The 23,586-nt window shown below is 35.9% G+C and overlaps 1 protein-coding gene across 1 annotated transcript in view; it reads left to right on the top strand.

Annotated features, from left to right (window-relative positions):
* The first annotated feature begins 6,010 nt into the window (after positions 1-6,010).
* hay (ATP-dependent DNA helicase hay) overlaps positions 6,011-23,586 on the top strand; it is a 30,573-nt gene continuing 12,997 nt past the window's right edge. The window contains exons 1-8 of the mRNA XM_069822448.1: positions 6,011-6,185; positions 7,299-7,385; positions 11,834-11,967; positions 16,031-16,141; positions 16,959-17,108; positions 18,636-18,824; positions 19,943-20,137; positions 22,120-22,217. Coding sequence (XP_069678549.1) covers positions 6,155-6,185; positions 7,299-7,385; positions 11,834-11,967; positions 16,031-16,141; positions 16,959-17,108; positions 18,636-18,824; positions 19,943-20,137; positions 22,120-22,217 — 995 coding nt within the window. The 5' untranslated portion in view covers positions 6,011-6,154. The remainder of the gene's footprint in view (positions 6,186-7,298; positions 7,386-11,833; positions 11,968-16,030; positions 16,142-16,958; positions 17,109-18,635; positions 18,825-19,942; positions 20,138-22,119; positions 22,218-23,586) is intronic.

Genomic DNA, 23,586 nt, shown 5'->3' with positions numbered 1-23,586 from the left:
TAATTTGTGGTCCAGTAAATTTATGAATATCAGTAGTAGCACTTCAAGTTAAGCTGACATTCTGACAAAATTTCTAAATTATGGAGGGTCTTCTAAGTGTACTAGTTCATTCAGTAAAACCTCGTTAATCCAGACTATTCAGGGAGGGGGGATAAATTTACTGGATTAACTGAAATAACCTAAAAGAACAGTAGAAAGTGCATTAAAACTCCGTTTATAGTAACAAAACACGTTTATTATGATGTATTTAAAGGACATAGGCCTAAATACACTATATAATACAGTAAAATGTAAAGTGATACTTACTCGTACAATGCAGTACATAAGTAATACCTATAATTATTATGATGTGCCCAACAGACCTGGCTCTGCATCACTTGAAATGCTTGCTGTGGAAGTTGGTTTGAAGCACATGTGTATATTCTTTTGGGACCGTTTGGAATGTATTTCCTTCACTAATAATCCATGGAGATGTCACAAGTGGTCATAGTACGCAGATATGTTTTCATTGTCACTTCCTTCAACAAAATGGATTACATGGCTTAAATGTTCTTTTACATCATTCAGCTTTATTTTGGACAAATTGCTGGCCTCTTCTTCTCTTTCTCCTTCGTTCTCAGTTCTCATCTGCTACTACACTGTCCACAATCTCCTCTTCTATTAAAATATGATAACCTGGGTCATCTTCAGCTTCCAGCCATGCCTCAACATTCTCCAATAGAACTCCCTTTTCATCTCATCGAAGCATGGCTTCATGAAAATCTTGCATCTGACACCCATTTTCGTCTGGGTCCATATCTTCAACCACTAAAAGTTTCTTCCATGCATTCGTCAATTTTGAAGTTTTTATTTCTTTTATAGCATCAGTGAAATTGTAGATCATGGACTGGATGTTATAGTTCTTTAAATTCTGCAGAGTTTGTTGCCCTCTTTTGTCTTCTCCATCGGTAGTCTCTTCAACTTCCAGGACTTCATTAAGAAACCTCTTTTTATACAATCTCTTGGCCATGTATATGACGTCTTGATCATCAGTTGTATCAAGGATGTTGTATTAGGCGGCAGGTACATGCATTTTATCTTCCCATCTCTGCTACAAAGATTCTCTGTATCTGGATGAGCTGGAGCATTGTCCAATAGGATTATTGCTCTCACTTCATCTGCGGGTATCTTTAAGTCTTCCATTTGATATTTTCTGATTTCAGGCACTACTTTGTTGTGAAAGCAATCAAGCGTAATTTCTCTTGTAAACCAAGCATTTTTTGAATGGTAATAATGCACAGTTGGTAGAGCAGCTGGCTACGGACTGGAAGGTCCGGGGTTCGATCCCAGGTGGCGACAGGATTTTTTCTTGTTGCCAAACTTTCAGAACGGCCCCAAGGTTCAATCAGCCTTCTATAAAATTGAGTACCGGGTCTTTCACGGGGGTAAAAGGCGGTCAGAGCGTGGTGCCGACCACACCACCTCATTCTAGTGCCGAGGTCATGGAAAGCATGGGGCTCTACCTCCATGCCCCCCCAAGTGCCTTCATGGCATGTTACGGGGATACCTTTGCCTTTTTTTTACCTTTACCTTTAATAATGCACAGGCAATTTCTGCATTATGTCTTTGATCGCTCATTGTTGTTTACTTTTCCCTACAACAACGGATTTTAGCATTTGGCTTCCATTGGCATTTGCACACAATAAAGTGAACACCCGTTCTTTATTCACTTTTCTTCCAGGAGTGTTTTTTCAGCCTTATATGCTTGAGTATTCTCAGGCAAAGCTCGCCAATAAAGGCCTCTTTCGTCCACATTGTACAGTTGGTTTAGTTGTATATATACCTTGCTGCTTGAGAAGTTCATTTAATTTTTTTTTCTGAATGGTTCACTGGCTTCAATATTGGCACTGAGACTCTCACCACAGATATTTATTAACTATGTTATGGCGTCTTCGAAATCTGAAAAGCCAGCCTGAACTCGCTGAAAAGTTTATTCCTAACTACTTTGTCATTATTTCCACGGCAGCTTGAATTTCAGTTCCTCTGACTGCCAGTCCACTTGAACGTAGTTGTGAAAACCACTTGTACACAGCATCATCTAGGGTTTGTTCTGCAGGCATTCTCATTCGCTTTACTGCACTTTTTTTTCTTTTTCCACATTACATTTTAACACAAATGTTAACAGTTCACTCTTTTTCTTCCTAATGTCAGAGACAGTTGGTTTTGCGATTCCATACTCTGTACAAATATTAACCACGGACGCACCCTTTTCGAGTTTTTCTATTACAGCTAATTTTTCGTGTACAGAAAGACTCTTATGTTTGCGTTTCTGTCCCGAAAAGAGTTTACTCAATGACATTATGTAATGATAACACGTTAAAACATTGGCACAATACAAAGAACTAGATGTGTTTGATACAACAGCTTAGTTTTAAGATGACGCGATCTCTACTGCCGCTAACTTAAAACTTACAGACTCTAATAGACAATGACTGCATTGAGTATTCACAACAATGGGCAAATATTAGCCATTACGGAGTTATGTGATGAATGCGATTGTTTACTTATAGCCACATTTAAAACTTTGTATTCTCGTTTTGCCTCTTATACTTTTACTTTATCTTTGTTTGTATAATCGATAATAATATTTGTATAGTTTAATTACTTTAGTGCAAACTTGATGGATTTTCCTTATTTTTAATACTATAGGTGTAATATTGTAATTCCATAGTTCTAATATATAAAAGTAACTCTAAAAACGAGGTTCTTTAATTTTTCCAAACTCGTCGGGTTTTTACTCGTCGGGGGTTTTTTTTTTTTTTTTTTTTTTTTTTTTTTTTTTGGCCTGTCCAGATTAAGCAAAGTCCGACTTATCGGGGTCTGGATTAACAAGGTTTTACGACAGTCTATTATATACAGCCACGAAGTTCAGTTCGTAGGGAATATGCATCCATAGATAGTTGCTAACCATTAGGATTGCTATTATCGCCTCATCACAGACAATGCAAAATAGTACCGGCACAGTCTATTGTTCCTAATACTGGTACCCTCAACAACTAAAGCTTCATACTAGACTGTGGTTTTACTGTACTTCCATACCTATTCTATCACATTGTTGTACGTCCATTGTATAATACCTGGTTTATCAATAAATGCTAACATTTAAAAGTTTACTTGTGTAACTGTTGATTCAAGTGGACTCAGTTCTGAGAGTGATGTTGAGATTTTTGCTCTACAGAATTCCAATAGTGCTATTTAGTGGAGTGATTGCCTGAGATTACTTTTGACAGTTCCCGTCTCTGTCAACTCTCTAGCAAACACTACTCTAGCTTGCACTTGCACAGTCGACTGTTATCTTATGAACCTATGATGTCCTCATTTACGTACCTTTGACCCTGATCACATATAACAGATTGATCAGCCTAATGAACTTTAAAGACAACAATTTCATTATGTTGCCATCTGACGACTGCAAAAGAAGTCACGTTATAACCCTGTTGGAATTGCTTGCAGCAGTATTTCCATGGAAATGGCCAAACTGATACGTGATCAGGACCTTTATACACATTTCATTTGGAAACTGCCATCTATTGGCTGATGCAATAATGAGAGTGATAGTGTTGTTCCTATAATCAACTTTAGGAACTTCATCTTACACAAAAGTGTTCTACATTTTTCCAATTTGTATGTCAAATATAAATGTTTCACCTAAAAAACTGAGAACAACAGAATTAATAAAAAATTAATTACAAACTGCCCTCCCCCTCCCATTGAGGTTAATTAAATTAAATTAAATTAAAAAAGTCCACACCTGTGGAGTAACGGTTAGCGCGTCTGGCCGCAAAACCAGGTGGCCCGGGTTCGATTCCCGGTCGGGGCAAGTTACCTGATTGAGGTTTTTTTCCGGGGTTTTTCCCTCAACCCAATATGAGCAAATGCTGGGTAACTTTCGGTGCTGGACCCCGGACTCATTTCACCGGCATTATCACCTTCATATCATTCAGACGCTAAATAACCTAGATGATGATACAGCATCGTAAAATAACCCAATAAAAAAAATTAAAAAAGAAACAAAGAAAAGGCCATGAAAAATTACAATTGCTATTAATGGGGCACCATGGGATTAATCAGGATTTCACAGGATTTTTTTTAACACTGTTATCACAATGTCGTCCCTCAGAGATGTTGGCAGAGCAAATTACTTCATGAGGAAAAACAAGATAACGCAAAGTTAGAAATAGAAGACTGTAATATACAAGTTCGAGTACAGTATTGCCAAATTTTCGTAGACTGGAATGAAACAATCAAGTTATTACTCGACTGAGGCGAGTGGAACTGAGGGCGTAATGTGAACTATCGCGAAGAGACAAACGCAGGAGCAGTAGCGCCATGCTCCGAGCTGCAGGACTCCACTGACCTCAGTCGAGTAATAATAGAAAAGACGACAATTGATAATTAAAATATTAATCGTTAACAACTGCTTGAAAAAAAAACAAAGTTATTTGGATATGTAGAAGAAAAAGGAGAAATTTGTACTACGGACTCTGGTTTAAAGTATTCAGCCATGCCATCTCGCCAGTACAGACCGATTATTTAGTCCTGATAGCTCGGCGACGCGAAAGAAGGGAAGTAATAGGAGTAGTGGGGAGAGTTCCGCAGTAGAGATAAGGGCGAGCGGTAGGTAAAGGAATGCAATACAGCTTAACTGTAGTAGAAACATACCACTGAACAGCACGCATGACATCCAACTGCTCCAAAGACAAGCGAGTGACTAACCCAAACACCCCTTGGCGCACATTGCCGGCGACTGTCAGGACTAAACAATCATACTGTACAGTGGAATTTACTGATTTTTACAGGAGACAGGAACAGTTTGGCTGTGACGCATGCGCGGAACTCATGCAATGCCAGAGTGATCCTTACGTGGATTTCGTTTCACGTGTACATTCCAGAGCAAATCAAGAAGTTTTTGCATATACGAAGGTTAGGTTTGGTTAATTTAGGCTTTTATTAATCAAGTCTGCGCAGGAAGCCAAGATGATCCTGTCGCGAGCCGCACTGACAGGCTCCAGATTTGCTATTTGTAACGATCCCCACAGTATGTTTCCACCTTAAGACGAAGAGAGATCCACTGATCGAAACACTGTTATAATTTTGACAATTAGCAATGGAAAAAGTCTGAACTGCTCAACTATTGAACAATTCACCGTTGCTCTCTTCCCCCTTCATTCAGATCAGAAATATAAAGTGTTTCAATTTTTATTACATATTTCTTCCGTGGATTCAAATGAAAGCCAAAAATTCCTCAAAAGTGTGGTATTTCCTTCACATTCTCAAAATTTCCATTTTCTTTGAAGAAGTTCCCAATTTGAGGAAATTTTCTCAAATCTGGCAATGCTGAATCACAGTCTAGTATATACAGTCACGAAGCTCAATACGAGTAAATATGCAAACATTAGATAGTTTCTCACCACTAGGATCGCTAATATCGCCTCATTACAGGCAATGCAAAATAGTTCCGTCACAGTCTATTGTTTCTAGCACCCTCAAAACTCAAGCTTCGTGACTGTATATAGTAGACTGTGGCTGAATCTTGCACTCTTGTTTTCGACCACTGCTATCATGATCGTGATCTGTAGATCAAGAAGACAGTGGTTCGAATTTCGTTGTGTAGATGTAGATCATCTAGGGCACAGTCTAGTATATACAGTCGCGAAGCTCAATACGTAGTAAATATGCAAACATTAGGTAGTTGCTCACCACTAGGATCGCTAATATCGCCTCATTACAGGCAATGCAAAATAGTACCTTCACAGTCTATTGTTTCTAGCACCCTCAAAGCTCAAGCTTCGTGACTGTATATAGTAGACTGTGATCTAGGGTTTGTTAAGTTATTGAGTTTCTTGCAAGAGGAGCTACTCCTCTTGGTTTCTTGATACAGCAGCTCAACTAGGTTGGCAACAGTGTCGTTAAACGGGAAGTGAAGTGAAGTGGTGAGTCACGGCCGACTTGATGCTGAAGGGGAAGCGAAGCGAGCATCAAGTCGGCCGTGGTTGAGTGTTGGTATTGCTCTCGCTGCTAGGGTTTGTTGGTTTAGTTAATAGTTAGTTTTGTTCGGAAATTGACATTACGTTAATCATTGCAGAAATATATTGCTGGAACTTTTTAAAAGTAGATGGGAGGACCAAAAAAGACGAAGAAAGATGGTAAGAGTACTTAAGTTATTTTGTGATTGTCATTACCGTATGCTTCTAGCAACTATAACAGGATTTGAGGTTAGGATATTTCTTGTGGGCGAATGTAATAAGTTTACATTTTGTGACGGACATCGCGCAACAAATAGAATTATTGTTGGTTATTTAATATAAGTTATTAATACATTTCAAGGATTGTAATTTTATGACAATGTGCTTGTTACCAATTCAGATCAGATGTCATCAGTTGATTAGTCTCTTATGTAAACTGTGCATGTCTTTATTAGATTGTTTAAAACTCTCGAATTTATGTACATTATGTTATAATAATAACAAAAGTAGGGTGCAAAATCCGAGGTGATACATAGGAAAAATACTCGCCGTTTTGTGTAAGAGAAAGTATTTTTTTTATTCAGAGAATTAGGCTACTTTTCTTTATTCGCTGATTTTTTAATGTGTTATTTCCATTGTTACTTTAGAGCAAAAATGACATAGTCTGTAGACCTAAATGCCTCAGATTCTAAACCAAAAATGAAGTTATCATAAACTCATGTAATATTACTCATTATTGTGAAATACTTTGTGTCACAACGAACGAAACATCGTTTCTACTAGGTACATTACAGTGAGACAGGCTAGTTCATATAGGCCTGTTGTTCAATCAACTGTCCGAAGACAGGTCTGAATCTCGTGACACCAATAAGGCATCACTCATGAGGAACTAAGCCAGGAGATAATGGGTTAGGATGACCAGTTCCTTTCTCCCTGCATTGCATAGTAACATGTTACACTAATCAGACTTCAGATGTATACAAACTTATTCTTCCTCTGATACATAACGTCAAGTGAAATGTAAGTTGTCTGATAGTAGATATATATATATATATATATATATATATATATATATATATATATATATATATATATATATCAATATATATATATATATATATCAGTCAAAACCTCAATCAGACGTACATATAGGCCTAATATGAAAAAAAGATAGGTTTACTTCAATTGAATTTAATTGGGCTAGAACAGGTGTGTAGCAGCAGCAGAAGCATTTGCTCTCTGTGCGTGCACTATTATTTATAACTTCTTAGCCTAGAATTATCTCGTTTACAGACAATAGTAAGAAATGGAAAAAACGCAAGAGAGAGGACGATGAATATTCATATGCAGAAGAAGAAACGGCTGATGGTGGAGAAGGAGGTAAGTTTCGTATTAAAATCGTTAGATTTCATTTTTATTGAATTAAATAAACATGACAGGGTATATTTACATGTACCATTGTTAGTCATCTTGAATTGTAAGCGACAGTTCCACAATTACGCGAACTATCCCATAGCCCATGTAGTTCATGTAATGCCGATTCTCCTTTACATTTAAACTTAGGCCCATAGTTCAGTGATTTAAATGATCATAAACTAGAATTGACAATGTACGCAAGTATCTAAATGCATGGCAGTTTTGAAGAATGTTCATAATAAAGTGTCAGTTTTTACCAAATTAGAAAGTTTTTTTGTAGGTATTGATATAATATATCAGCTTGAAATACATTCATAGGTATAAGGTTCTTCACATACCGATATCTTGAATCTTACTAACTTAGCTTTCGACTAAGTTATGAGTAAAATGTAAATTAAGTTGTGACTCTGAATACAAATTCTACGTTTTCTTCCTGCTAAAGTCGGATGTAACTTAAGTGAAAGTGAAGTTCAAGTGATGTTCCTGAATACGGCTCTATAACTTCTGGACTAATAACACAATTGAAATAAATGTACAAATGAATATTAATAGTTTGGGATTGCGCACACTGTGCATAGATACAGCTATTCTATCTCTTGTGCTGTTTCCCTGATAGATACAAATGAAAAAAAAAATATATATATATATATATATATATATATATATATAAACATACACACATATACAGAGGTTGCCGAAAAAATGTATACATACTTTGACAGGAGGTATCTATTTAATATACAGTATTTCAAAGTTGGATCGAAAAACAACAGTAATGTGTAGTATGATGTCCTGTAAACAGATGAGATAATGAGATATACATTGCTGCGCAACAGGTCAATCAAAAACAAAATGGAGCCAACAGTAATGTGTAGTATGATGTCCTGTAAACAGATGAGACTCACATACGTTATGCTAGCGTTGATGCGCGACAGGTCAATCAAAACAAAATGGATTATTGTTTGAACAGCGGAAAGCAATTTTGAAGTGGTATTGGAGAATCAAGAATGTTGTTGAAGTTCAACAGCAATGGAGACGAGAGTACAGAACAGAATCATCAACGCATTCGTGACAAATTTGAGACTCATGGTACTTTATGCGATGTTTACAAGGGCAGATCTGGGAGACCTTGCACATCAACAAGCCCTGCGTCCTCGGCTTTGGAACATTTTGAGCACTCACCGCAGAAATCTACAAAACAATGTGCACGTGAGACTGGGATTAGCAGAACCAGCAAAGTTGAAAGTTTTCATCCCAAGACTTTCACATGCATTAAATGAAGATGACCTTTTTCGGAGAATGCAATACTGTGAGTGGTTTCGGAATATGGTGCAAGAGGATGAGGCCTTCGTAGGGAAAGTTGTTTGGTCCGATGAGGCACAATTTAAGTTGAACGGAACTGTTAACCAGCGTAACTGTGTCTACTGGTGTGCAAATAATCCACATGATTTTGTGGAAAAGGCTGTTAATTTACCTGGAATTAATGTTTGGTGTGGGTTGTCATATAGAGGTCTAATTGGACCATTCTTTTTTTGATGGAGCAGTAACTGACCAAGTGTAACTTACCTGAACATGTTACACACATCCGTCTTACCCACCATTCATACACTCTATAGAAATGAGGTATTTTACTTCCAACAGGATGGTGCACCACCACATTACCACCGAGATGACAATGATGATTAGTGTTCATCATTTTCTGTTTGTGTGAATTCAACTTTGTTATGTTAACATAGTTTTTTCTTTGCTTGAAGTGTGTATACATTTTTTGACACCTTCTGTGTGTATGTAGTAGACGGCCTGGTTGGCGCAGTTGGTATAGTGCTGGCCTTCTATGTCCGAGGTTGCGGGTTCGATCCTGGGCCAGGTCGATGGCATTCAAGTGTGCTTAAATGTGACAGGCTCATGTCAGTAGATTTACTGGTATGTAAAAGAACTCTTGCAGGACAAAATTCCGACACACCGACGATGCTGATATAACCTCTGTAGTTTCGAACATCGTTAAATAAAATAAAACATTAAATAGAGTATACCACTATGATGCAGCTGGTGGCCATTTTGGATGCAGACGAAAATTTCTGGGCAGTATATCCCATGACTCCAATATACTAGCACGCTGATTTTGGTGCCAAATGAAAGATCTGATCTAGATCTGTCGATTTAAGTCAAACGTATTCACATAAACGCAAAACAGTCACACCCCGATTTTTTTTTTTTTTTTTTTTTTTTTTTTTTTTTTTTTTTTTTTTTTTTACGTGTACTCACCCATGTTACGCAAAGAAATTCTGAAACTACTTGTCTCTATTTTTCACATGTTTCTGGCATCTGCTTAGGAAATTACCCATCACCTTTCTTAGTTCTCTTTGAGAAATTGAATTGGTCTCTTGGCAGATGTTATCCTTCAGTTCCTCTATAGGGTGTGAATTCTTCTTGTACACTTAAAGAATTATCAAAATTTGTCTATATAAACCTTTTGATTACCCAACAAAATTAATTTTTCAGGAATTTGGCGTATCAAATCTAGAACAAATTTATAAACAAAAATTGCTGATTTACTTCCATAAAAACCACAATAAATTTAAATATGATCCTCATGAATACCAGACGAGACAAAACTACAGTTTCTTTCTAAATACTCCCAAATGCCACACAACTGCTGGATTAAAACACAGCAGAAATTTTGGACCCAAAATATATAATACATTAATTAGAGCTTACCCTGAGCTAAGTACACTTAACACACATAGATTTAAGAAACAAATCAGATTAATTATTTAATTGTTTAAGCTAATTGAGTTAAAATTGTTACTCTAATATTCATGTACTTCTGTATTTTCTATTTGTGTATAGACCCTGTTATTACATGCTGTATGTATTTTACCATTTATTAATGTGATTGTGCTCAATGAACTCTCGTAATTTTGTGATATATTTTGTATAACTGATCTGAACTGCGCCCGAGCACGAGCTTCTGCTCTTTCGGGCTGCAATGCCTAATGTAGCTCAAGTGTATAGTATTAATAAATATTATTATTATTATATTATTATTACTTCATTTTTGATGATCCCCAGAGATAATCATAGGTGGTTGAATTAGGGGATCATTTGGGAATTTCTCTTGAAATAATATCCTGACAGAATGAGTGGATTCTATACGGACATACGAATTGTAAATAAACACCTGATGTGGAATAGAATAATTAGGCCTATTATTTGCTATTTATTCTTAGCAGATTGTACACATATAGTTGTTTGTACTGTTCAGACAACTCTGTGTCGCGTGAAAGTCAGTTCAAAACCAGTTAACCCTGCCTTCCCACTTCCCTGTCCAACAGCAAGCGGTGCCTTATTGCTTGAGGCAGTTCCTGCCACAGCTCTGTTCAGAATTTATGCCCAAATGTCATTCGAAAATATCTGTATCTCTTGTTCATGTAGGCTACATAAATATGTGAGAAGTATAACTTTTCAGTAATGCTGTCATGATTTGTGCCTGCATACATTTCTTCATTTTGAATGTATGCAATTATCTTTCAAATTTTTTTTTTGCCCCCGTCTTGAATGTTTCATTTTGGAGCCATGCAGCAAAAACGGTAACATTTCAGCTAGGAAAAAACCAAGGTTGGACAGCCATTCCTAAAATAGATCCTTTTTTTGCTAGGCAAGTGTGTTAAAAGTTAACCTTTATATGGTAGCATGTGAAAAGTATTTTTAACACTAATGCAAAAACTATTTTTGACATTCACTTTCTACTGTTTGCTCCTATTATGAATGTTTCCCACCAGATGTCAAATACCAGTAATCATAATTGGTCAATAAAATAGTTCAGAGTCGGGCCTACTTCTGAAAATGACTTTTTCTTGGTTAAGAAACGTACACAAATTAAATTGCTTCAACAACTATTTTATTGATAGTGATAACTTTTTACTACTGGTAAGACTAATGCCAGAATTTTATTAATTCATATTGTTCTGTCCAAGAGCAGGTCTTTTGCTGCAAACTCAGCATTCTCCAGTCTTTACTATTTTCTGCCTTCCTCATAGTTTCCGCATATAATCCATATAATATCTTAATATCTTCTATTATTTGATATCTTCTTCTATCCCGAACTCTTCTCCTGTTCACCATTCCTTCCAGTGCATCCTTCAGTAGACAATTTCTTCTCAGCCAGTGACCCAACAAATTCCTTTTTCTCTTCTTGATCAGTTTCAGCATCACTCTTTGCCAGAATTTATGAGGAGTAAATTAGAGTTAGAAATATCATTTGAAGGAGTGGAATAACAGAGCACTGTGTGTCTTATATTAATTAGGTCTAATGATGTTTCAGTTTCTTTGATCACTTTTGTTTATGTAAAAGTTTAATTATTAATTTTTAATTTTCATGCTTTACATATTTTTATGTTAATTTGTTGTAGAGGGTATCCCTAATGCTGCAAAGAAAAACGTTGAGACAGATGAACAGGGTGTTCTAGAGGACGAATATGGAGCCAAAGATTATCGCACACAAATGATTCTCAAACCAGATCATGAATCACGACCTCTATGGGTGGTAAGTTATAATTTCTGTCTAATTAATTTGTGTTCCATTCATATTCATTGTCAGATACAATATTCCTATTTACTTTCTGGAAAGAACATGATTTTGTTTCTCGTGTCACCACTTTTTTATTTGGACTATATGAATTTGATTTCTGCACTTAATCTTTTCAGGTTGATAGTAAAGAAAAGTTACTAATCTTTATCTCAGACTTACTTTGCTATTTCACTAAAGGCTCAGTACTTGGACCTCTTTTGTTTATGATAAGGCTTGTCTTCACTATTAAACATTTAACAACAACATGTTAAATGTTAAATTATTTACTATAAACATCCCAACATGTTGATTGTACATGTTAATGCTAATTTCGTTTAACACTTTGTCCACACTGTTAAACTTGTTAAATTTGACTTTCTTTGCGTAGTCCACCATAAACAGTCTATGAGATTTTAATGTACATAGTGTCTTATTTTCAAACCTTGGACAATGAACTCAGATGATGATTTGGCTTTTGTAATTGTCTCTATTGCTTGTTACAAGGCCTTGAAAAGGAAGAAAATGAGAATGTGGGTGTGGCAATATCTTAGTAAAAGACACTATGCAGAAGACATTCTAAACGAGCTTAAAGTTGAAGATCGATTTGGATTCAGAAACTTACTGAGAATGTCAGAACACGATTTTAATATAGTGCTGCAAAAATACTTACTGTTACATCATAGAAAGGCACAATTTAAGAGCAGCCATTTCATCTCAATTTAAAAAAATTTCAGCGCGATTGATTGACTATCATAGGACCTACGACATGATAGATGTTAAAGGAGCGGTTAATATCGTATAATTATTCTTTCCGAAATTTTACGAACCTTAACATACATCACCAAATACGGCCATTACTGACGTCAACATAGCATTAATGTTTAGCTTCGAGGAGAGTGCGAAAACTCTCTACTGTATTCTCGAGAACAGTTAAATAATAATTCCAGTTCTGTAAAATAGTCAGCCTTCTTTGTTTTGTCTCTATGTTCCTTTGCAGACACATCCCACAAACAAGGCCTTTCCATCAGTGCATTAATTTTATTCTAACATATTTTCTTTCGTCCACTCCATTACTTCGAATAACTTACAGTCAACACCAAGGACCAATGATAGTATAAAAATGATCAAGATACGCGCCACAAAATTGGAACTTAATTGTTGCTATGGAAACTGTACAAACTTTGCCGAACTGTACCGATGCTGCACTAGCAAATGAATTGACTTGACATGTTTTCCATTGCTGCTAGAAAACACGCCAACATGTTAAAAGTGTTAACCTCAACATACTCAGTCAACATGTTAAGTCAATTGAGACCTGAAATGTCCATATACATGTTAAATTCAACATGTTATATTTAACATGTTGTTGTTAAATGTTTAATATTGGAGACGAGCCTTTATATGTTAATGATGATTTACAAATATACAACTATTTTCATCCTGACGAAATGATAGACTCAATAAAAAATCTTGATGAAGACTTGAATTCTATTTCCATGTGGGCTTATAAATTTGGTTTGAGGCTGAACCCAGAGAAATCTCAGGCAATAGTGATGGGCCATCATCATATTCTTAGTACTGTAGACAGCAAGAATTTGCCTAGCATGATGCTTAATTGTACAGTTATTGAATACAGTAAAACAGTAAAAAAAATCTTGAAATCTTTATGGATAATGATCTTAACTGGAACACTCAAGTTACCCATATATGCAAGAAAATATTGTTGCTGCTCCACCCTTTGAAGCACTTAAAACGTTTTCTACCATTTATATTAAAAAGAATCTTATACAGACACTCGTGATGCCCCATTTCGATTACTCTGATTCCTTGTTAACAAACTTATGTTTTAACTTAATTTAGAGATTGCAACGTGTTCATATTGTATGTATAAGATTCGTCTGTAATATTCGGAAATTTGACCATGTAACACCGTCTCTTGAGCTGCTCTCATGGACTCATCTAAAGAAACAAAGAATCATACATGCTCTTTCACTTTTATACAAAATTTTACATAACTCTTCTCCAAATTACTTGTCTTCGCACTTTCAGTTCTTCACTACTTCACGAAATCAACATCAATCTCTCCTTTCTATTCCTCGTCACAGAACTTCCCTATAATCTTTCTATACTGTATTACTGTATCATTACCTCGCCTATGAAATTCGTTACCTAGTGACGTCAGGAATTGCCAGACACTATCACAGTTTAAAAGTAAACTAAAAAAGTATATTCTACCTGACAAAATCCATTTCTGAGAAGTTGCTAGATTTGTGCCGAACACCATCGAAATAATAACAAACTGTAAAGTGAAAGTTCTTAGCTCTAATGAAAAACTTATTAATTGAAACTTAACATTTTCTGATACATTAAGAGTTTCAATCTTAATCTTCAATGGATTTCAACATGACTACCTTTTGTAGCACGGCAGATGTCAAGCCTGTTATCAACAACCTCTATCCAGATATTCCTCAGCATATCAGTAGTGAAATTTTGAATCACAAGACAGATTTTGTGCTTCAAATCATCGAGGTCAGCCACTGATGTTCTGCATACTTGATCCTTTACGAATCCCCTTAAGAAAAAGCGTAAGTGTGTTAGGTCTGGTGACCTATGTGGCCGAACTGTGGTCTTGAATCTTTTGCCAATCCATTATTTCAGAAAGTTGTCATTAAGAAAACTGAGTACTTGACATGCGAAGTGAGGAGGAGCGCCATTTTGTTTATAAATGGTTCCACAGTCACTGTAAGGTCAGCATAAAAGAAGGGACCTATCATACGATCTTTCATTAAGCCGCGTCGACATCAATTTTGCACGAATCACATTCATGTTCAAACACAATATGCAGGTTCTTGCTTCCTCAGATTCTGCAGTTGTGTCTGTTGACCTTTCCTGATATGTGGAAAGTTGACTCACCAGTGAAACACACAAGATCTAAGTATGAATTGTCTTCATCAATTTTGTCCAAGACACTCGAAACATAAGCTGGCCTTTTCTCTTTATCATTGGGCTTGATCAGCTGTGTTATTTGAATTTTGTATGCTTGCAGATGGAGCAATCACTTTTTGAACAAAAACCTATTTCCATGTATACATCTGTTACAAGACATTCATAAGGACAGCTGTTATTTATGTATGATACGTACATGAAACTAAATAAATTGTGGTGTGTCAGATTAGATGTACAGAAGTTTCCTGGAGTTACCATGTCTTGCAAGAGCATAAGTCAGACATAAGTGAAAAGTGTGCAAAAAGTTCCTTTGTAACAATTCGAACCAAAGAAGAAAACATGTTTGACTAAAGAAATGTTGATGCTCTTGATGCAGAATGTCACAAAATTTTTTCTATGATACAACGAAAGCAGACTGTGTTAAGAATGTTCTTAGAATATGTGTATGCCAATGTCACACATCACCCATCACAGATATAGATATTGATATAAAACAAATTCAATCATTCTTCCATTCATAATGTTCTGCGCAAGGGCAGGTCTTTCACTACAAACCCAGCATTCTCCAATCTTCCCTATTTTCTGCTTTCCTCTTAGTCTCTGCATATGTTCCTTATATCTTAATGTTGTCTATCATCTGATATCTTCTTCTGCCCCTGACTCTTCTCCTGTTCACCATTCCTTCCAGTGCATCCTTCAGTGGGCAGTTACTTCTCAGTCAGTGACCCAACCAATTCCTTTTTCTCTTCCTGGTATGTTTCAGCATCATTCTTTCTTCATCCTCTCTTTCCAACACAGTTTCGTTTCTTATTCTGTCTGTCCATTTCACATACTCCATTCTTCTCTATATATGAAACAAATGTTAAATTAAAAGTATGAAAGTAAATGCTGAACTCTATTCACAATGTTTACTGCTCTATTGAAATTCATACAACAAAATTGTTTGTAAAATGAAATAATGTTTGATATATTATACTGAATGTTCTCATTGTTGTATTCCTAACAGACTGTTATCTCACTTTAGTTTTTCCCAGTCATTCTAGTAAACATAAATACAATTTTCATTGTTATAAGATTTCTTTGCTCTTTCCAGGCTCCAAATGGACATATTTTTTTGGAATCATTTTCTCCAGTTTATAAACATGCCCACGACTTCTTGATAGCAATTTCTGAACCTGTTTGTCGACCAGAGCATATTCATGAGGTAAGTAATGTTATATTACTATATTTAAGTTATGTGTTTTTATAGCATAGGGACTAAATATGTTGTTGGTGTGTTATTGTTTTCTAATGCCAGACATTTGACAATAAAGTCATTTGACCTCTTGCACTCCAATATTTTTCAAAGATATTATCATGGTCAGCCACTGAAGCACAGATTTTGAGGTGTGCCGAATCCATTTCTTGGTTTGAATTGCGCAATGGGCATTTAGGGGACTGATATATTCCAATTCTATGCAGGCGCTTGGCCAAACAGTCATGGCCTCTTGCCAATCTAAATGCAACTACAGACGATTTTCGTGGTAAATCGGGAATTAACTGTGGATTATTAAGTGGATAAATATAAGGTGGTCCTTTTTATCATCATTTCTATCACTATGATCAATAACTTATGTCATTACAGATGCAAGCCAGAAGGTCTCATGTTCAATTTCCAATGGGGCTCATGAATTTACTGTCTTGATCTAATCCTGGGCCGCACTGTGTCCCTGGTGTTCACTCAGCCTCTAACAGAGTACCAGGGGCATTTTCTTGGAGCTAAAAGGGACAGGCACATAGAATTGACATCCCTACTGCCATTAATGCTGGTTCCCATTGGCGCTAAATAACCTTGTAGTTGATACAGCGTCGTTAAATAATCCAGTAAAAAAATTAATAAGTTAATTAAAAAAATTAGATTACTTACTAGCTATTGGTATAAATTAAATAATTCACTTCAACACGGTGTGACTTATATTTCCAGTAAATTTGTTGAAGTTACTGTGTGATGTATGTGTTCATAATTATTTTTACTTTTTCAGTATAAACTCACAGCTTATTCTCTGTATGCAGCTGTCAGTGTTGGTCTTCAGACTCATGATATAGTAGAATACCTCAAGAGATTGAGTAAAACAAGCATTCCTGATGGCATTGTAGAGTTTATCAAACTTTGTACTCTCTCATATGGAAAGGTATGTACATATACTGTAATTGCATCTGGTTTTGGATGCTTACACACTTGCTTGAGTTGTTATTGAGACTTTGTACTTGAATGGCTTTTCATTTGCTAATGTGATGTTAGTGGTGCCGATAGAAAAATGAATATGACAGTGTAAAGCAGTTGTGAAATTAATTTGTGTGTATTGGTTCTGCACCTATTCTGGTAAAAGTTCGGCAACTTACGCATTCTCTGCGAACTCCTTGTTCCTCCCCCCTTCCCCCCTTCGTAGACTCCTTTTTTTTTCCTCAATAGTTTATATATTGGTTTTACTAGCCTACTTGTTACCATTACAGAATTAAACATTAAAGTGTAGTTATGCTCAGCATGTTACTTTTATGCAGGGGCATGCAAGTACGCAAAGGAGGGGGGGGGGGGTTTCCGGGTTTGAACCTCTCTTTGACCTTTTATTTAAAAAAAAATGACATATTTATATTTGAATATTTTTTATCCATAATTGTTTTCCCTTCCCTAATTTTTCACTGTCAGAGTAACAAAATCTACATCGACATAAGGCATAGTCCTCCTATCCCTCCTTCAATATAATCCCTGTGCTTGGTGCTGCAGCACGTTTGAATTATGATAATGTTATCTTTATTATAGAGAGACCTACTGCCTAGTACTGACCTTTTAATAAAAAGAAACTGACACAATATGAAATTTAACTTGTGAAACATGTTGAAAATGTTGTTTTGACAGTTCTGCACTGCAGATCTTAAATATTGTGGATCTCATTTTAAGAGCTGTTTTCACCCATTTGTTAATTTGAGTTCTGGTGACTTTATGGTGACATGCTCGTTTAATCTTTTGTGCATTTGACAGTTCATATTTTTATTAATAATTATAATACACAACATTTAAAATACTGATAAGCAATAATATAAATTTTACACAATTTATTAATGCCCCCCCTCGACCAGCCTCATGGGCTAGTGGTTAGAGCTTCTGACTACAGTTCATGAGGTTTCGGATTCGATTCCTGGTTAGAACACAGGAATTTTTCCTTAAAGGGGAATGTTCCTGTGTTCGTCCATGGTCTGGAAATTAGGTTAGGCTTAGAGTTAAGACCTCTCCTGGCACTTCATAATCATCTTATCATAATATCATTGGAGCAGCGTAACTCCGTCTTCCAGGCACCCCAACCTCAAAAGTGGGTTACAAATAAGCCATTGCCAGGAGAGACCAGAAATGTCAAATGACAATCTGGTGGCATTGGATTAAAAAAAATGCTCCTCTTTAACAAAATTCTGCATACGTCACTGCTCCTACATAATAGTCACAAAACTTCCAAGTGCAGTCTCGTAGATAAACATTTTAAACGTGAAAAAAAGTAGACTTTAAATTTTTTTAGATATTTTGAAGGTTTACAGTTCACATATTTGTTTAATAATGGTGTTTGTGTTATAAAGAAATAAAAGAAATATAAATTAGTTTCACCATGAATATGAACCAAATAAAAGGATGAAAGTAAACTTAATGGACACTTCATTTTGCTTTGAAGGTGAAATTAGTCCTGAAACACAATCAGTATTTCATTGAGTCACCACATCCAGAAGTGCTACAGAAGTTGCTCAAAGACCCAGTGGTACAGGAATGCAGATTACGACGGAATGTAGATTCAGCGGATGGATCTGGAGAAAATCCAGATGAATTTATAACTCAAGTGCAGGATAAGAAAGGTCTTCCTCAGGTAAGTTGTCTTAAGTGAGTATATTGCATATTATTGGGCATTTACGAGTATATGCTCTGTTTGTCTTTAATCTTCTTGTCTTCAGAATTCTCAGTTTTACCTTTTCTTCTATATAATTATAAGGTATATGTACAAAATTATGCAGACATTTTTATTATAGAAGTTAGAAAAGGAAAAATACAACATGATCTACCTAATTAAATTTATTTTTTCATACATCCACAAACATATAAGGCATTCCATCGGCTGAGAGTACCTGCTAACCACCAAAAAGGAAATTTTACAAAGGAAGCAAAAAACTGAGTTTAAATTAACTCTGAAACTTTGGAACCAAATCCAAAGTATAGTGTACCTATACTTTGGATTTGGTCCTAAAGTTTCATAGTTAATTTCAACTCAGTTATTTGCTTCCCTGTAAAATTTCATTTTTGGTGGTTAACAGGTTTACAATCTAAGCCAACGATTTACCATTATTTCTACATGTAAACATTTCTCTGTGACAAGATTTCTCTACAAGGTTCACAAAGCATTCCACGAATTTCCCTCTTTTCCTAAAGTGCTGTGTTGACAGTTCAGTGGATTTTCTGGAGGTTTTGTATTTGAATCTAGCATTTTCCTGCCAGTTTTACATTTTACTTTGAAAAAGCTTTGAATTGAGACTTCATACTTGCTTGTGCAATTTTGATTATACACAGACTGTACCTATTTGTTGGAAATACTGTTTATTTAATAATTTCAAGGTAAAAATTGTTCCGTGTCCTGGTATCGAACCCGGGACCAATTTTTTGGGTGCTGTAAATAAATAATGTGCATATAACAATGCCTAAATAAGGTTTAATTTGATGCTAAAATAAAGTTGTTTTAATACAGATCTAATATTTAATGTTATTCAACATTAATCCTGTACCCAAAGTTCCCTAATTATTTTTTTTTTTTAATTCTTACAAAATTTGGAAACTAAACGGTTTCAAACAGAAATTTAAAAAATGCATCTTCCTCTCCTGTCCCCCTTCCTGCCTCCTTCCACCCTCCGAATTCTGCAAAACATTGTGCCTCTTGTGGAATGAAAATATTCTTTCGTAAATTTGCTTAAAGTGTAATAAGAATACTGTTTTCAGTTTGGTATGAAACAAGGAAATACTGGCACAACAAACGAGCAAGGTGATGGTGTTGCACGAGATCAGACAGATAATCAACCTCCAGAAGCTACTGTTCCAGAAGACATCAGCAATTTCTATGAGAAGATTGACAAGGAGGACGAGGATGATGAAGAGGAGGCTGTCCTCAAAACTGTCTCTTTTGAAGTAAATCAGGTTAGTGTGCACAGTGCTTTACATTTGAATGTAGTGATTGTGTGTACCAGTCATTCAAGGTAAATCAGTTAATGACTTTTAATAATACTAATACTACTACTATAGTCCCATCGCTCTTATTTCCGGCAGCCAATCACGTTGCAGGTCGGCTACATTTAAACGTGTGCGTCTTGTCATTCGCTATTGATGATGTAATGAATTTCCTATGGCTCGATAAATACTTAATATAATCGCCCGCCATTTTGGCTCTTTTGTTGGCGTTCGCAGAAATCACACGAGGACGTTATTTGCCGCTCAATTATTTGCTCAATTACATTTGATTTATTATCATGGGAGCTACAACATGATAATTTTTAACGATGAAGCAAATAGATTCCTCATCTGGTAGCTCGGCAACGAAAGAACAAAAATGGCGAACGATACTACCTACCTAGACTTTATAGAGCCTTCACTTCCTAAGACGTAAGCAAAGGGGAGGAGTCACACCGGAAATAACAGCGACACGACTATAACAATAATTATTACTATTAAATACGAGAAAAATTCGTACCGGCACCGGGAATCGAACCCAGGACCTCTCAGCTCTACGCGCTGAGCGCTCTTACCAACTGAGCCATGCTGGGACACGATCCATGGTGCCGGCCGAACCCCTCTCATAATGCTGGCGCCGTGGATCGTGTCCTGGCATGGCTCAGTTGGTAAGAGCGCACAGAGCTGAGAGGTCCTGGTTCGATTCCCGGTGCCGGTACGAATTTTTCTCGTATTTAATAGTAATAATATAATAGACTAATTCATATTAGTCATGTAATATTCAATGAGGTGGGCAAGACCTCATACATATGAATATTTGATGTATATAACAATAATAATAATCAGAACTGCACGCATTGTATTCTTCACCTGACATAATTAGGAATATTAAATCCAGATGTTTGAGATGGGCAGGACATGTAGCACATATGAGCGAATCCAGAAATGCATATAGAGTGTTAGTTGGGAGGCTGGAGGGAAAAAGACCTTTTGGGAGGCTGAAACGTAGATGAAAGGATAATATTAAAATCGATTTGAGGGAGATGGGATATGATGGTAGAGACTGGATTAATCTTGCTCAGGATAGGGATTGATGGTGGGCTTATGTGAGGGTGGCAATGAACTTCCGGGTTTTCTAAAAGCCATTAAGTAATACTAATAATAATAATAATCTCTTACCTTTTTGAATGCCGGAAAGAGATCCACTTTCACTAGCTAGGCCTGTCACAGCTTCACTCTTGTCTCTTTAGGTAACAATACTTTGGTGGTGCCAGGGATTGTATCCCCATTATACATCACCCTGACAAGCAATTCCCTACTTGAGTATTGCCTATTTCTCATGTAGGGAAGCACAAATAAATCTGCAAGTTCCAGATTCCATAACGAAAAGACTGAAGAACACTTACGAAAATTGTAAGTGTTGTGTGAGCACATCAAGTGGGCAGACAGATTAATTTGAGCCAAGAAATGGAGTAGGACAGGGCAACATGCTATCACATACCCTCTTTAACAGTGTTATGAGTGAGATACGAAATAAGATTTTAGGAGACAATTATAGAGGAGATACAAAAACATTGATGTATGCAGGTAACATAATGATTTGGGGAGATAATAAGAGAGAATAACTAGAATCAAGATTAGAAAAATGGGTTAAAGCAGCAGTCGGCAAATCGCACGGCTTGCAGCAATTATGTCATATCTCTGCAGGGGCAGAATTAATGACAACCACGAATCTACAAAATTACGGTTTGCACATTGGTTTTGAAAACTGATAGAAATACTGAGATGATGCAATGAATGGAAGTTAGTTTTATAAAGATTATGAAATTCATATGGACGAATGACGAGATGAAGCCATGAAAAATATTATTAGCCCTTGTTTAATGAAGTTGTAGGAAACTACAATGTTATCCACATATAAATATCTGATGTGTCTGATCATATGATTGCAGGAACGAATAGAAATTCTACAAAAACGATGTATTGAATTAGAGCACCCACTGTTGGCAGAGTATGACTTCAGGAATGATACAGTTAATCCTGATATAAAGTGAGTTACATTACAGTTAAGTTTAAGAACAGAATTGTTATTAAATTGTGGCCTTTTAAATGCAATACATGTAAAAATATTTTAATTTTCTTCTTGATTTCCTTTTCCAGACCACATATGACGATTGTAGCAACAGTAATCATATTGGGAGCTCTGAAATATAAGCATTAAGTTCGTCTTCAGTTGTAAATGCATTTGAAACGAATTCATACATTTGGAAGAGCCGTACATCAGGCTATAAAAGCCATTTGAAGAGAAATATTTAGTTTATAGCCTGATGGCCATTCTTCGAGTATGAATCTGTTTCAAAGTCAGTTACAATCAGAATATACAGGATGGTTCATAAGTCACTTGACAAAGTGGATTATTATTGTAACCCAGTTTAATTTACAAACATAAAGCCATACAGATAACATTTATTACAAAAAGACTTGAATAATATATTATGTTACTTACTTACCTACATTAAAGACTGAAAGTGACCTTCCTTTTCAATGGAAAGAAGATATCAGTTAAATACAGAAACACAAATAGTGTCACAAATGTTTTGGAAGAGTACTTTTTCGAATTCAGACTGAATATGTTCATTTAAATGTTCCACATAACGATTTTTACTGAATAAAATGTATATTTTAGTATTTCTCACACTGAAAAGTCTATTGGGGTAAGGTCTGGCGAACAAGGAGGCCATTCAATGGTACCACGTGTACCAATCCATTTGTCAATCATTTCATTCAAAAAGTTCCTCACAATCAGTGTATATTTTGTTGCCATATTAACTTTTCCCGAACTGATTGCAGATGTTCAAAGAGTGGATTGTTTTCTAGTTCCAGCATCATTTCATGAATGATTTTGAGGTAATTTTCAGAGCTAACAGTGCAGTAAAAAAATAGGGTTTGATAAGTCCACCAGCAAAAATTCCCTTCCAACAATTACACTAGGAGCAATTAATTCTGTCACCAGGAGCATTATCAAATGTGGATTCTCATAATCCCAGTAGATTAAAATTGCTCCTGTTCACTCTTCCATTTATCTTGAAAGTTGCTTCATCAGACTACAGAATGGTTGTGTGAAAATTGATATCCCCTTCATGTTATATTATGTACCATTGGCAGAATTTCTAAATGTCTATCATTATCATTTTTTTTTTAGACCTTGAAGTACAGTAGGCCTATATGACCTCAACTCAACTTTTTCTGCATAATTTGTAAGCTTGTTGTACAAAGTGTCCAACAAGTCCTGCATCATAGGCTAAATCATAAAATATGTTCGATATTCTACGATTTCCAAACGTGTTAACTGACTTATGAGTCATTCTGTACAAAAAATGCAGTTTTTAATTACAAGTCTGTTGATTTACCTAATCTGA

The sequence above is a fragment of the Periplaneta americana genome, chromosome 1 (genome assembly GCF_040183065.1).
Source record: "Periplaneta americana isolate PAMFEO1 chromosome 1, P.americana_PAMFEO1_priV1, whole genome shotgun sequence".
Classification (NCBI taxonomy): Eukaryota; Metazoa; Arthropoda; class Insecta; order Blattodea; family Blattidae; genus Periplaneta; species Periplaneta americana.
The sequence above is the reverse complement of the archived record's forward strand: the minus strand, read 5'-3'. Positions and strand labels throughout refer to the sequence as shown.